We start from the raw sequence: 16,537 nt of genomic DNA, 5'->3' as shown, positions 1-16,537 counted from the left end.
CAGAAATATACACCACAAAAAGTGAGTCTTACTGTATGTAAAATTTAAAAAGAATGAAATTAGCATCATGGCAGTGAATATGTCCCTCCTTTGTCTTCCTTTTTAAAACTAAAAATTAGATCCATCCACAAATAAAAGTACCTCTGCGGGAGTTGTGGAACTGAGCACAATATGCCAGGGGACCAGGAATAGTCTTGCCCAACTGTGCCTCTAGTAATAGTCAGATAAACCTCTGCACAGGCTGTGGAACCAGCAGGAGCCAGCAAATCTGCCCCAACACCTCTTACATGCACTTGGGGAAAAACTGGAGAGTGCTGACTTGGGCATACACCCACAGAGGAGAGAAACTTGTAGAAGTTCAGCAATCCAGACAGGACATTCCAGCACACCATTGGAGCAAAAATAAAACCAAATTTGGATGCATTGGAGAGGGTAAGAGAAAGTTTGCTAAAGTCTAAAATATACCAAGGTGATACAGCACTGTGCTGAAATAACAAGTTGTGACATCTGCCTCAGGGAAAAAGGAGAGCCATGAATGAGTGTCTAGCTACCCCAGTTGTGCAGGATGCTGCTGGAAAGAAACATTTCTCTCCAGAATCACCCAGAATACTGATGCAGGAAATCCATGACTAGGGGGAGGAAGAAAGTTGGGAAAGAGGCAGATAATATAAAAGGGCATTAAAGGGACATGGTCCTTGCTGACTAGGCTCAGTACATCAGCAGGAAGTCTGACCAAGAACCTCTAGGAGAACCTCATCTGATGATCCACTGCTGGGACCATAGCACTCCCAATGCCCTGAGTGCTAAACCCTCACCTCCTCAAACTCTGCAGCTGGTTGTGTGTGCACAGTACTCATTGTGGTTGCAAGAGCAAGATCTAGTAAATAGAGTGTGGTCAGAAAAATAAGACAAGGGTCTATGAGCAAGGAAGAAACCATTTTATGTAAAATTTGAGTTGTAGCACCACTTACTGGAAAAAAAGAGAAGTTTCCAGCAGCCAGTCAGAGGAGTTGAAGAACAGAGAAGACATAAAAGCTTAAAATTTTTCCACAAGAAGAAGCAAGAAGTGCATAGCTGGGGTATCCTTATGAGGTCAGAGAAATTCCCAGATATAACGGGACAAATGAACAATATATCTCACCTAAATGCAACTAAAAGATTTGAGGAAGCATCTGCTACATCAAATGTGAAATCAGCAATGCAAAACTCCTAAGAACATGAAGAATCAAGAAAACATGTCATCACTGAAATGTAACAATAATCCTCCAATAACTGAACTAAAGGCACAGAATTTTGCTGTCTATCTGATTAAGATTACAAAATAGCTATTTTAATGAAACTTAATGGGATATAAGAAAATACAAAAAGGCAATTCAACAAAATCAGGAAAACAATACATGTTCAAATGAGAAATTTAACAAGGAGATATAGGTCATAAAAAAGATCCAAACAGAAACTCTGGAGCTGAATAATTCAATTAATGAAATAGGAAAATGAAATAGAGAGCATCTACAGCACAGTAGACCAAATGGAGGATAGAATCAGTGAGCTAGAGAATAGAACATTTTAAATAACCCACATAGAGGAGAAAAAAGAAAAAAGAATGAAAAAGAGTGAAGAAAGTCTATATGATCTATGAGACTCCACAAAACATACAAATATCAGCATAATTGGAGTTCCAGAAGGAGAAGGGAGGTCAAAGGTGGCAGAGAATTTATTTAAAGAAATAATAGTTGAGAACTTCCCAAACCTGAGGAAAGACTTGGACATCCAAGTTCACAAGCCTAATAGATCACCATATATCTCAATGCAAAAGACCTTGAAGACACACTACAATGAGACTGTGAAAATCAAAGACAAAGAATGAATCCTAAAAGCAGCATGAGAAAAAAAAGACTATGACCTACAAAGGAACCCCATTGGCTATCAGTAGATTTCTCATCAGAAACTCCACAGGCCAGGAGAGAGTGTAATGACATACTCAAATTGTTGAAAGACAATAATTGCCAGCCAAGAATACTCTATTTGGAAAAATTATTCTTCAGATATGAAAGAGAAATAAAGACTTTCCCAAGCAAACAAACGAAAAAACTGAGGAAGTTCATCAGCACTAGACCTTCCTTGCAAGAAAAACCAAAAGAAGTTCAGGCAGAAATGAAAAGACACTAATTAGAACATAAAAACATACAAAAATATAAAACTGATAAAGGTAAATATACAGTCAGACAAAAAAATCTAATTCTGTGACGTGTGTTAACCAGTTAAGTATAGTATAAAAGTTCAGGACAAAAGTACTAAAAATAACTATAGATACTATAGTTTGTTAACAAATACACAATAGAAAAAGAGGTAAATGTGACATCAAAGATATAAAAGAGGGGAGTAAAAGATTGGAGCTTTTGTGTGCCATGGAAGTGAAGTACCTATCAGCTATAATGGACTCTTTTATCCCATAAGATACTTTATGTAAGCCTCATGATAACCACAAAGCAAAAACCTAAAGTATACTTACAAAAGATAAAGAAAGGGGAATCAGAACATACCAGCCTGGAATAAAGTTGGAGACATGACATAAAGAAATACAGTGAGTTCCTTAAAGATAACTACGCAAAATCAGAAAAATGATATGTGAACAAAATAACAATTTGAACAAAGTAGAAATGATAAAGAAGAAGCAAACAGAAATCCTGGAGGTGGAAACTATAATAACCGAACTGAAAAATCACCTGAGGAACTCAACAGTTACTTGATGAAGCAGAAGAAAAATTAGCAAACTCAGAGGCAGGTCATTTGAAATTATCCAGCCAGAGGAGCAAAAAGAAAAAAGAATAAAAAATAGTGAAGAAAGAGCATCATGGGGGAATGAGCTTGCCCGGAACTCTCTCCCCTCCAACATACAACAAAAAGGAGTAACCATATTCCAACAGAAAATATCCTAATAGCACAGGAATCCTTGGAGACTCACAGCAGCCAAATTATGGAGGGTGGAGAGGCTGGAGCCCCCCTTGGAGGACCTGGAATGGGGTAAGAGAGAACTTTGCTCCCTACCCTAAAGACTGGGATCGCTGCCATGGGAGGCTCTGTGAGGGAAGGTGGGTGGAGGGGTTGTGCATCTGTGGGATCACCCAGGACTCTCTAGCGCCCTTGCAGCCTAGAGGGAAGCCCTCTGACAGGGCAAAAGCTTTCACATGGGGTGACCTCATCAAGCCAAGACCCCAAGAGACCAGATAGAGAGAGCTGATCAGGAAACCTGGACCTGCATGCAAAAGAAAACGCCACCCACCAAGACCGAGGCTGTGCTGTGCCATCTTGGGTGAAGGCAGAGGGCTCAGAATATGCGTCTCTTGATCCCCATCTAGTGGCGATAGGCTGTAACTGCAAGTGAATAATATAACGGGTAAACCTGTAGTACCAGCATCAATCAGTTCATCAAAACTCCAGACCAGAGGGAAAACAATAAATACCCAGAATTATGTCCTGGGGACTCAGAAATAAGTAAACTAAATGACAATGAATTTAGAATAGCTATTGTCAAAAAACTCAATGAGGTAAAAGAGAATATAGAGATACAATTCAACGAGTTCAGGAGCTACTTCACAAAAGAGATTGAAAGTATAAAGAAGAATCAATCAGAAATACTAGAGATGAAAGACACAATGGAAGAGATAAAACAAAATATGGATTCCCTGAATGTTCGTGTGGACACCATAGAGGACTGAATCAGCATAATCAAAGATAGACATGTTGAAATGCTCCAGACAGAGGAGAGAGAACTGAGACTAAAAAGAAATGAAGAAAGTCTCTGAGAAATATGCCACTCAATGAGGAAATGTGGCATAAGCATTATAGGTATCCAAGAAGGTGAAGAGAAGGAGAATGGAGCAGAAAGCGTGCTCAAAGAAATAATAGCAGAGAAGTTCCCAAATCTAGGGAATGAGAGAGAAATCTGTGTGGAGGAAGCTTTCAGATCTCCTAGATTAGTCAATGTAAAAAGACCTACTGCAAGGCATATAGTAGTAAAACTGGCAAAAATTAATGACAAAGAAAGAATAGTCAGGGCAGCAAGGCAGAAGAAAATAACCTACAAGGAACCCCTATCAGACATTCAGTAGATTCCTCTGCAGAAACCTTACAAGCAAAGAGAGAATGGAATGACATATTCAAAACTTTAAAAGATAAAAATCGGGGCTGGCCCTGTGGCCGAATGGTTAAGTTCACGTGCTCCATTGTGGCAGCCCAGGGTTTCACTGGTTCGGATCCTGGGCATGGACATGGCACCACTCATCAGGCCACACTGAGGCAGTGTCCCATGTGTCACAACTAGAAGGACCCACAACTAAAATATGCAGCTAGGTACTGGGGGGGTTTGGGGAGAAAAATCAGAAAGATGAAAAAAAAGATTAAAATCTTCAGCCAAGAATACTCTATCGAGCAAAACTATCATTCAGATATGAGGGAGAAATTAAATCTTTCCCAGACAAACAAAGACTAAGGGACTTCGTAGCCACAAGACTCTCCCTACGAGAAATCCTCGAGAAGACCCTCATACCTGAAAAAAGAAAGAAAGGGAGAAAGAGTTCACAAAACACAGAGAAAGGAGACAGATAGAATCAGAATAGGATAGCAAATATTCAAATATAGCATTAGGATAAAGGGAAGGAAAACGCCAAAAACAAAGACAATCTTGTCACTTTAACCACAAAATCACAACACAAGTTGGAATAAGATATGAAAATAATAACTTAGGAGGGGAGGAGGAAAGGGACTGAATCAGTTTAGATGAAAGAAATAAGAGGCCATCAGAAAATGGACTATGTTATGCATGAGATTCTGAATACACACTTCAGGACAGCCACTAAACTAAAAAGCAGAGCAGAGACACAAATAATAAACAAGGAAAAAAACTAAGAAATACAGCACAAGAAACTGCAGAAATCAAAGGGTAGACCAAAACACACAGGACGAGAAACAAAGGAAATGCAAGAAAACTGGAAAGCGAATGACAGAATGACAGCATTAAGCCCTCATACATCAATAATCACCCTCAATGTAAACGGATTGAACTCTCCAATAAAAAGACACAGAGTGGCAAGATGGATTAAAGAAGAAGATCCGACAATTTGTTGCCACCAGGAAACATCTCAGCTCCAATGACAAATACAGGCTCCAAGTGAAGGGGTGGAAGATGATACTGCAAGATAATGGCAAACAAAAGAAAGCAGGTGTTGCAATACTTGTATCAGACAAAGTAAATTTCGAGATAAGGCAGGTAAAGAGAGACAGAGAGGGACAATATATAGTGATCAAAGGGACACTACATCAAGAAGAAATAATGCTTATAAATATCTATGCACCAAACACAGGAGCACCAAAGTTCATAAAGCAACTATTAACAAACCTAAAAGAAGGTATCAAAAATGGCACAATAATAGTAGGGGACCTCAACACCCCACTCACATCATTGGACACATCATCCAGACAGAAAATCAACAATGAACCAGTGGAATTAAATGAAAAGCTAAAACAGTTGGATTTAATAGACATATATAGAACACTTCATCCAAAAACAGCAGAATACACATTCTTCTCAAGTGCTCATGGAACATTCTCAAGGATAGACCATATGTTGGGAAACAAGGCAAGCCTCTATAAATTAAAAAAAATTGAAATAATAACAAGCATCTTCTCTGATCATAATGCTATAAATGTAGAATGTAATTACAAGAAAAAAGCTAAGAAAGTGACAAAGACGTGGAGACTAAACAATATGCTATTGAACAAGCAATGGATCATTGAAGAAATTAAAGAAGAAATAAAAAAATATCTGGAGACAAATGAAAATGATAACGTGCCATACCAACTCATGTGGGATACAGCCAAAGCTGTATTAAGAGGGAAATTCATCGCAATACAGGCACAGCTTAACAAACAAGAAAAATCCCAAATAAACAATCTCAAATTACACCTAACTGAATTAGAAAAAGAAGAATAAACAAAGCCCAAAGTCAGCAGAAGGAGAGAAGTAATAAAAATCAGAGCAGAAATAAATGCTATTGAAACAAAAAAGGCAGTAGAAAGGCTCAATGAAACAACGAGCTCATTCTTTGAGAAGATAAATAAAATTGACAACCCCCTAGCCAGACTTACAAAGAAAAAAGAGAGAAAGCTCAAATAAACAAAATCAGAAATGAAAGAGGAGAAATAACAACCGACTCCGCAGAAATACAATTGATTATAAGAATACTATGAAAAACTATATGCCAACAAAATACATAACCTAGAGGAAATGGATAAATTCTTAGACTCTTACAACCTCCCAAAGCTAAGTCAAGAAGAAGCAGACAATCTGAACAGACCAATCACAAGGAAAGAGATTGAAACAGCAATCAAAAGCATCCCAAAGAATAAAACCCCAGGACCAGATGGCTTTCCTGGGGAATTCTACCAAACTTTAGAGAGGATTTAATATCTATACTTTTCAAGCTATTCCAAAAAGTTAGGGAGGATGGAACACTTCCTAACACATTCTATGAAGCCAACATCACTCTGATACCAAAGCCTGACAAGGACAGCACAAAGAAGGATAACTACAGGCCCATATCACTAATGAACACAGATGCAAAAATTCTCAACAAAATATTGGGAACCCGAATCGAGCAATACATCAAAAGGATAATACATCATGATCAACTGGGATTCATACCAGGGACACAGGGATGGTTCAACATCCACAAATCAATTGATGTGATACACCACATAAACAAATTGAGGAATAAAAACCACATCATCATCTCAATAGATGCAGAGAAAGCATTTGACAAGATCCAACAGCCACTTAAGATAAAAACTCTTAACAAAATGGGGATAGAAGGAAATTACCTCAACATAATAAAAGCCACCACTCTTATTCAACATAGTACTGGAGGCTTTGGCCAGAGCAATCAGGCAAGAGAAAGGAATAAAAGGAATCCAAATAGGGAGTGAGGAAGTGAAGCTCTCACTGTTTGCAGAGGACATGACCTTATATAGAGAAAACCCCAAAGAATCCATTGGAAAACTATTAGAAATAATTAACAACTACAGCAAAGTTGCAGGGTATAAAATCAGCTTACATAAATCAGTAGCATTTCTATACTCTAATAATGAACTAACAGAAAAAGAACTCAAGAACACAATACCATTCACAATCGCAACAAAAAGAATAAAATACCTTGGGATGGATTTAACTAAGGAAGTGAAAGACCTATACAATGAAAGCTACAAGACTTTCCTGAAAGAAATTGATAATGACATAAAAAGAGATAGAAAGATATTCCATGCACATGAATTGGAAGAATAAACATAGTTAGAATGTCCACACTACATAAAGCAATCTACAGATTCAACACAACCCCAATCAGAATCCCAATGACATTCTTTACAGAAATTGAACAAAGAATGCTAAAATTCATATGGGGCAACAAAAGACCGCGAATTGCTAAAGTAATCCTGAGAAAAAAGAACAAAGCTGAAGGCATCAAAATCCCTGACTTCAAAGCATACTACAAAGCTACAGTAATCAAAACAGCATGGTACTGGTACAAAAACGGGTTCACAGATCAATGGAACAGAACTGAAAGCCCAGAAATAAAACCACACATCTATGGACAGCTAATCTTTGACAAAGGATCTTAGAACATACAATGGAGATAAGAAAGTCTCTTCAACAAATGGTGCCGGGGAAACTGGAAAGCCACATGTAAAAGAATGAAAATTGACCATTCTTTTTCGCCATTCACAAAAATAAACTCAAAATGGATCAAAGACCTGAAGGTAAGACCTGAAACCATAAGGCTTCTAGAAGAAAATGTAGGTAGTACACTCTTTGACATCAGTATTAAAAGGATCTTTTCAGACACCATGTCTTCTCAGACAAGGAAAACAATAGAAAGAATAAACAAATGGGACTGCATCAGACTAAAGAGCTTCTTCAAGTCAAGGGAGAACAAGATTGAAACAAAAAAAGCCACCAATTGGGAAAAATATTTGCAAGTCATATATCTGACAAAGGGTTAACCTCCATAATATATAAAGAACTCACACAACTCAAGAACAAAAACTCAAACAACCCAATCAACAAATGGGCTGGAGACATGAACAGACACTTATCCAAAGAAGATATACAGATGGCCAATAGGCACATGAAAGGATGTTCATCATCACTGATCATCAGGGAAATGCAAATCAAAACTACACTAAGATATCACCTTATACCCATTAGAATGGCAAAAGTAACCAAAACAAAAAGTAACAAATGTTGGAGAGGTTGTGGAGAAAAAGGAGCCCTCATACACTGCTGGTGGGAATGAAATTGGTGCAGCCACTATGGAAAACAGTATGGAGATTTCTCAAAAAATTAAAAATAGAAATACCATATGACCCAGCCATCCCACTACTGGGTATCTACCCAAAGAACTTGAAATCAGCAATTCCAAAAGTCCCATGCACCCCTATGTTCGTTGCAGCATTATTTACAATAGCTAAGATTGGGAAGCAACCTAAGTGCCCATCAACTGATGATTGGATAAAGAAGATTTGGTATATATATACAATTGAATGCTACTCAGGCATAAAAAGGGATAAAATTGTCCCATTCACAATAACATGGATGAACCTTGCAGGTATTATGTTAAGTGAAATAAGCCAGATAGAGAAAGACAATCTCTGTATGACTCCACTCATACATGGAAGCTAAACATGTAGACAAAGAAACAGATTAGTGGCTACCAGGGGAAAGGTGGGGTGGGGGTGGGCCCAAAAGGTGAAGTGGTGCACCTACAACATGACTGACAAACAATAATGTACAACTGAAATTTCGCAAGGTTAACTATCATAATCTCAGTAAGAAAATTTTTTTAAATAGTGAAGAAAGCTTTGGGGGATTATGGGACTCTATCAAGCTAAACAATATATTTATCAAGAGAATCCTAGAAGAAGAGAGTGGGAAATGGGCAGTAAGCTTATTTAAAGAAATAATGGCTGAAAATTTCCCATATCTGAGGAGGGAAGTGGACTAGCACATTCATAAAACTTGAAGGACCTCAAAATAAGATGAAGCCTAAGAAGTGTACACCAAGATATGGTATGTTCAAATTGTCCAAAATCAGCAGCGAAGAGTACATTTTGAAAGCCGTAACAGAAAAACAACTCATCACATATAAGGGAGCTCCAGTCCGACTATCAACTAACTTCTCAGCATAAAACTTGCAGGCCAGAAGGGAGTGGGATGATATATTCAAAGTGATGAAAGAAAAAACCTGCCAACAAAGACTACTATACAGATCAAAGCTACCCTTCAGAAATGAAGGAAAAATAAAGACTTTCCCAGGCAAATTAAAACTGAGGAGGTTCATTCCCACTAGATCTGTCTTAAAAGAAATACTAAAGGGAATTCCTCAAGTTGAAAGAAAAAGACACTAACCAGTAACACAAAAGCACATGAGAGTATAAAACTCACTGGTAAAGATAAATATATAGACAAATAAAGAATACTGTAATAAAATTATGTGAATCAATTTTACCTCTAGCATAAAAGTTAAAAGAAAAAAGTATTACAAATAAGTATAAATACAAAAATCTGTTAAAGGAAACACAACATAAAAATATGTAAAGTTTGATATCAAAAACATAAAGTGGGGAAAGAGATAACAGTAAAGTTTTTACTTATGATTGAAACTATTTTGTTATAGGCTTAGACTAGACTGTTATAACTATAAGATGTTTTAGATACCCTCATGGTAATCACAAAGAAAATACCTGTAGAAGATACACACACAAAAAAAGAGAAAGGAATCAAAATACATCATTACAAAAAGTCAACAAAATACAAAGAAACTTAAAAATGGAGAGGAAAAGAGGAACAACAGAATGACAAGATAGACAGAAAACATTTAACAAAATAACAATAGTAAGTCATTCCCTATCAATAATTATTTATATGTATTACATATTATAGAGTATATAATAATTACTAGTATATATTATGTATAATTATTTTTAATAAAGTAATATATAATAATCAGTTAAACAGATTAAACTCTCCAATCAAAAGACATAAGGTGCCCAAATGGATAAAAAAACAAAATCCAACTGCATGCTCTACAATAGACCCACTTTAGAATCAAGACACTCATAGGCTGGAAGTGAAAGGATGAAAAAAGCTATTCCTTGAAAATGGTAACAACAAGAATGTAGGGGTGACTCTACTTCTATCAGTTAAAATAGAAATTAAGTTAAAAGTTGTCAGAAGAGACAAAGAAGGCTATTTTATAAAGGTGAAAGGATCAACTCATCAGGAAGGTATAACAATTATAAATATATATGAAATCAACATTAGAGTACTTAAATATAAAAAGCAAACATTCACAGAACTAAAGAGAATAACACACAGTAACAGTAAGAGACTTCAATATCCCACTTTCAACAATTGATAGAATATCCAGACAGAAAATCAATAAGGAAAGAGCAAAACTGAGCAACACAACAGAACAAATGCACCTAATAGATATATACAGAACATTGGACCCAACAGCAGCAGAATACACGTTCTTCTCAAGAGCACACATAACATTCTCCAGGATGGATCATATGTGAGCCCACAAACAAGTCTTAACAAATTTAAGAAGACTGAAATTATACCAAGTATCATTTCTGACTGCAATAAAATGAAACTAGAAGTCAATAACAAAAGGAAAAATAGAAAATTCACAAATGTGGAGAGAGTTAAAAACAGGCTTACGAACAAACATCGGGTCAAAGAAACAATCAAAACAAATTACAAAATATCTTGACACAAGCAAAAAATAACAACATACCAAAACTTCTTGGAAGAGCAAAAGCAGTAGAGGGAATTTTACAGTGATAAACGCCTACATTTAAAAACAAGAAATATCTCAATTTAATATCCTAACTTTAAACCTCAAGGAACTAGAAAAAGAAGAGTAAACTAAACCGAAAGTTAGAGAAGGAAAGAAATAAAGATTAGAGCAAATATAAATGAAATAGTAGTAGAAAATAGCAGTAAAACTAAATTCTTTTCTGAAAAGATAAATAAAATTGGCAAACCCTTAGCTAGATGAAGAAAAAGATTACTCAAATAAATAAAATTATAAATGAAGGAGGAAAAATTAAAACTGATGCCACAAAAGATAAAAAGAACCACACAAGACTGATATAAACATTTATATGCCAACAAACTAGATAATCTACAAGAAAGAAAGAAATTCCTACAAACATACAATCTACCAAGACTGACTCACAAAAAAATAGAAAATCAGAGTACACTAATAATAAATAAGGTGATTGAATCAGCAATCAAAAATTTCCCAAGAAAGAAAAACCCAGGACCAGATGTCTTCAGTATTGAATTCTAACAAACATTTGGAAAGGAATTAACGCCAATACCTCTTAAACTCTTCCAAAAAATTTAAGAAACAGGAACTTTTGCAAAATCATTTTAAACAGTTAGAATTGCCCTGAAAACAGAGTGAGACAAAGATACCACACACAAACAAAAAATAAAACTACAGGCCAGTATCCCTGACGAACACACATGCAAATATCTTCAGCAAAATACTAGCAAATTGAATTCAACAGAACATCAAAAGGATCATACCCCATGACCAGTAGGATTTATCCCCGGAATGCAAGGATAATTCAACATAAGCAAATCAATTAATGTGGTACACAACATTAACAGACTAAAGAATAAAATCACAAGACCGTCTCCATAGTTGCAGGAAAAGTGTTTCACAAAATTCAACACCCCTTCATGACAAAAAAACAAACAAACAAACAAACTCTCAAAATTAGGTACAGAAGGAATTTATATCAACACAATAAAGGTCATACATGAAAAGCCCACAGCTAATATCTAAATTGTTGAATTTGTGGGCATTGAATTGTTTGTAGTACTCTTCTTCTTTTAATATTTGTAAGAGTAGTAATGATATCTCCTCTTTTATTCTTGATATTGGTGGTGTTTACTTCTCATTTCTTTTGCTTGCTCAGTCTGGCTAGAAGTTTTCAATTTTATTGATTTTTTTTGAAGAACAGGCTTTGGGTTTTATTGATTTTCTGACCTTTTTCTATTTTCATCAATTTCTGCTCTACTATAATCTTTCTTATCTTTTCCTTTATTTAGGGTTAATTTGTTCCTATTTGTCTAGTTTTTTTTAAATGAAAACTTACATTACTGACAGATTTTTTTTCTAACATGAGGATATCATGCTATAAGTTTCCCTCTCAACAACACTTTTTCAGCATCCTATAGTTTTTTTAAAATTGAGATAAGAATACTTAACATGAGGTCTATTCTCATAGCAAACTTTTAAGTGTGCAATAAAGTACTGTTAAATATAGTTACTATGTTGTATAGAAGATCTCTAGAATTTATTCATCTTGCATAATGGAAACTTTATACCCATGGAACAGAAACTCCTGATTTCTCCTTCCCTGCAACCAACCGGCAACTGACATTTTACTCTCTGCTTCCATGAGATTGACTACGGGTTGTGATCGAAAAATGAAAATGCCTGAGACCCATGAGGAGCATGTCATAACTTAAATAGAAAGGTGCTTTACAAAGGATTTTTGTTTCAGAATCATCTATTAACCTGTCCATAAATGTTTTAGGCATTTTTATATTATAATTGATATATGTTAAATAAATTTACTCTGCATTATTTTAAAAGTATTTCAATTGCTACAAAAATTCAATAACTGCATAAGATAAGGTCTAAGAGGAAACTTACTAAACTCATAATAGTGATTATTTAGCAAAAAGAAATGAAGCAAAGTGCTTAAGGTTGGCCCAGTGGGTTTTCATTTCATCTGGATTATTTAAATTTTTTACAGAAATATATTCATTTATGACTTGGATAATTGATAGAAAACAAGCAATACAACAAGTAAAAAAATGAGAAAAATCAATTTTAAAACATTTAAGAAACAACCCTATTATATAAAAGAGGACTAGTGGGTTGAACGGTGATCTCCAAAGGGATATGTCTGCATTCTAACCCCTGGAACTAGTAAGTATAATCTTATTTGAAACAAAACTTTGTAGATATAATTATGTTAAGAAACTCAACGTGAGTTCATCCTGGATTGTTTGAGTACACCTTAAATCCAACCATAAATGTTCTTAAAGGAACATGGAGGGCAAAGGAGAAGGTAGAGGTGGAGGCACAGATTGGAGGGATATAGCCAGAGTGAATGCCAACAGCTAATAGAAGTTGGATAAAGTGAAGAAGCATTCTTCCCTACAGCCCCTAGAGGGAGTTTGGCCCTACCAACACCTTGATTTTGGACTTCTAGCCTCCAGAACTGTGAGAGAATAAGTTTCTGTTGTTTTATGCCACCCAGTTTATGGTAATTTGTTATGGCAGACTCATGAAATTAATATAGGATGCACTAACTCTTGTGGATCTTATTCCACCATACAATGAAATGCTTACAATACATTAAGTATATTGACCATAGGCTTAATCTTACATTTAAAAATATACTTTCAGAAGTACTGACTATTGATACTATGGTAATATTTACTTTTTAAATATTAAGAACTATTTAAAGCAATGTATCATATGTCTTTGACACAGCCCCTTTTCTACTGTCTATTCTTTTCATGAGTTTCACATAAATCATTTTCATATTTAAGTTAGAAGTTGAGTATTTATTTAAAAGACTTCTTTAACCAGTGGCGAGCTGGTAAATGTTTACAATATGGCTCTTTGGAAGGAAAAAAACAAACTCATTTGTAAAACTTGCTGATTTCTGTGGTGTGAATACTCCCACCTTGGCTGATTTCAAGCTACCCAAATGATGTCATTGAATGTAGAATTGAGAAGAGATGAGTACAATCTGCTCTCACAAGCTTGTACAAACCAGCTTTAGCACACCTCTGCATCTAACTAACATAAATCACACAAAACAATCAACACATGAAAAATATTTTCACTCTGAAGCTAACTTTACCTCACTAGAAGAGTAACACAGAATAATGAATATGCATCCATTTCAAAAAGGAGTAAGACTCTAAAGCTATTGCTAAGTCACAATTTATTTCCCTCTTATACAAGAAGTTTAAATCTGATACAGGAACTTAAAAAGTCCTCATAATATCATATAAGAAATAAGAAAATAAGCTAAAACTAATAGAAACTACATCAACAAATTTTTGCTATAATTGGTTAATACAAAAATCTTGTAAGAAAACGAGACAACTGCATACAAAAATATCAATTTCATAATAAGAAAACATTACTTAATTAGGAAAGAATTAAAATCTAGGATTAAAGATTTCAATTGTCTTAGAAGAATATTACAATTTAGTCCATGGAGAAAGAAAATAAATTCTTTGAAATAAAAAAAAAACCTTTTAATTTAAAATAAGAAAACACTAACCTGGCTTCTTTGTTTATTTGATCACCATATCCCACTGTATTCACAACAGTTAATTTCAACTGAACATTGTTTTCCTGAAGTTTATATGTCTGAATTTTGAGTCCAACATTTGAGTAAAAATGTGAGGATTTTTTGTCTTTCAAATTAGTATTAAACAATGTGTCAATCAGTGTTGATTTTCCAATTCCAGTTTCCCCTGTAACAAACATAGATACATCATTTAGGGACATAAGATGGCTGAGAAGTAACACTCTGAGCCCCAAGAGTGGTTTAAAGTGTCCCAAATACTTCAAAGATTGGGATGTCCTTGAAGGTATACATGCTACTCCTGACTCCGTCAGTCATTAACATAATATAGAAAGAAAATAGACACAAAGGCACATCAGATTTTGAAGAGTGCTGAAAAATTTAAAGAAAAAAGTGTAAGTAATATGACTAGGAAGACAAAACCCCATACTAATATAAATACATGGTCTTGAATTAACAGCACCAGTGTTATGCTGTTTAAGATAAGTTGAAGTGAGCATTTGGGAAAATTAAGGAATAATTGAGATGAGGCATTTGGCACTTACCCACACAGAGAATATTAAAAGAGAATCCTTGTTGAATAGATTTGTTCGCCAATTGATGAGGCAAACATTCAAAACCAAAATGATCGAGCATAGTTAAGGAACGAATATTATCTTCTTTTTGCTTAAAGAAAGAACCAAATAAAAAGATTTTAATGAGAATAGAAAATAATGTCATTTGAAAATATAATTATAATATAAATCAAAGAAATTAGAACTATCATTTGATTACCATATCTCAGACAAGGTGCAAATAAATTTGTGATAAAATAAGCCTTTGTCTAGACACATAGATTTTGCTATCGTTTTTATAAATAGTGAATCTATCTCCTGTCACACTCAGAGACTGTCTCTAAATTTAAAAATAGGAAATTTTTTAAAACTACAAGAAACTCTATTGTATTTCTCTAAAATAATAAATTATTCTTCCACAGAAAAAAAGGGAAAAAATGACATTCTTTCATTCTGTTTCAATGTGTTAATATGTTTAGGAAACCCAATATATGTTAATATATGCAAGGAAACCAAAGTTAATTTGAAATTTTTTAGAAAGTAACTAAAAACTTTGACTTCTAATTTGTCATATAACCTCTGAGAACTTGTGCTATATCACATTGTTAAAGGAATCCACTGATAACAACACCTAGAAATCCATCAATATTATACATAAAGTGACAAATTAGTTATTTTTAAAAGGTAGAAAAAATAATTCAAAGAAGGCTTAACAATCTGTGTTAATCTCACCCCTGGAAATCTCTCCCAAACAACTAGAAAAATTTACAAAAACTTTATGCAGAAGTGTTGATTGCAGCTCTCTATTTAACATCCAAGTGTATGGCTCTCTGAGATAGGAGAATATCCAAATAAATTATGACATATTCATTCATACTCTGGGGCATTCTTAAGTCATTAAAGATGTTTGTGGAAAATGCTTTAATAAATTGAAAATAGTAAGTAAAAAAGTAAGAAACAAAATTGTATATATATTTCTAGCTTATGGTGATATTAGAGTTACTTATAGCATTTTATCTTTCCTCACATTAACAATTAGAAATAACGTTTGAAGACACTGGAAGGGAAAGGAAAGCAGGCAGATACAGGAAGAAATTAAATTCTGGAAATAAGAGTAGCATAATAGGTGAAACCACATTTATTCACATATTTTCTTGAAGCTACTCCCCAGTAAGTGAGGTCCTTGGGAAGTAGAGCACCAGGAGAGAATCATAATCTTGGGCTGGGAAGTCTAAGGTCAGAGATTTGGGCTGCCATAATGCCAGAATATTGAGAAAGAAATCCTGGAAGAACAAGTCACAGAGGGGAAAGATTCAAATCTGCAAACTTTAGAACACTTGGCTGAGCCTAACTCTGCATGTGCAGGCATGATTACAAAGAGCTCAGCGGCAATTGAGAGAACAGTCTGTGTTCCGAAAGTGCTAGGCTAGTATTTCAGCAGTGGTCCTGGGAAGTCCTAATGAGAACAAGTTTAGAGTTCAAATTTCTCCCAAGTTAGACAAGTTTCATAA

General features: G+C 34.9%; 1 protein-coding gene across 1 annotated transcript in view; it reads right to left on the bottom strand.

Annotated features, from left to right (window-relative positions):
* SEPTIN14 (septin 14) overlaps positions 1-15,135 on the bottom strand; it is a 67,994-nt gene extending 52,859 nt beyond the window's left edge. The window contains exons 1-2 of the mRNA XM_046667867.1: positions 15,018-15,135; positions 14,446-14,641 (exon numbers count right to left, since the gene is read on the bottom strand). Of these exons, the coding sequence (XP_046523823.1) occupies positions 14,446-14,641; positions 15,018-15,108 (287 nt within the window). The 5' untranslated portion in view covers positions 15,109-15,135. The remainder of the gene's footprint in view (positions 1-14,445; positions 14,642-15,017) is intronic.
* Positions 15,136-16,537: the final 1,402 nt, after the last annotated feature.

The sequence above is a fragment of the Equus quagga genome, chromosome 7, assembly GCF_021613505.1.
Source record: "Equus quagga isolate Etosha38 chromosome 7, UCLA_HA_Equagga_1.0, whole genome shotgun sequence".
Lineage (NCBI taxonomy): Eukaryota > Metazoa > Chordata > Mammalia > Perissodactyla > Equidae > Equus > Equus quagga.
This window is presented reverse-complemented; position numbering and strand designations above follow the sequence as displayed.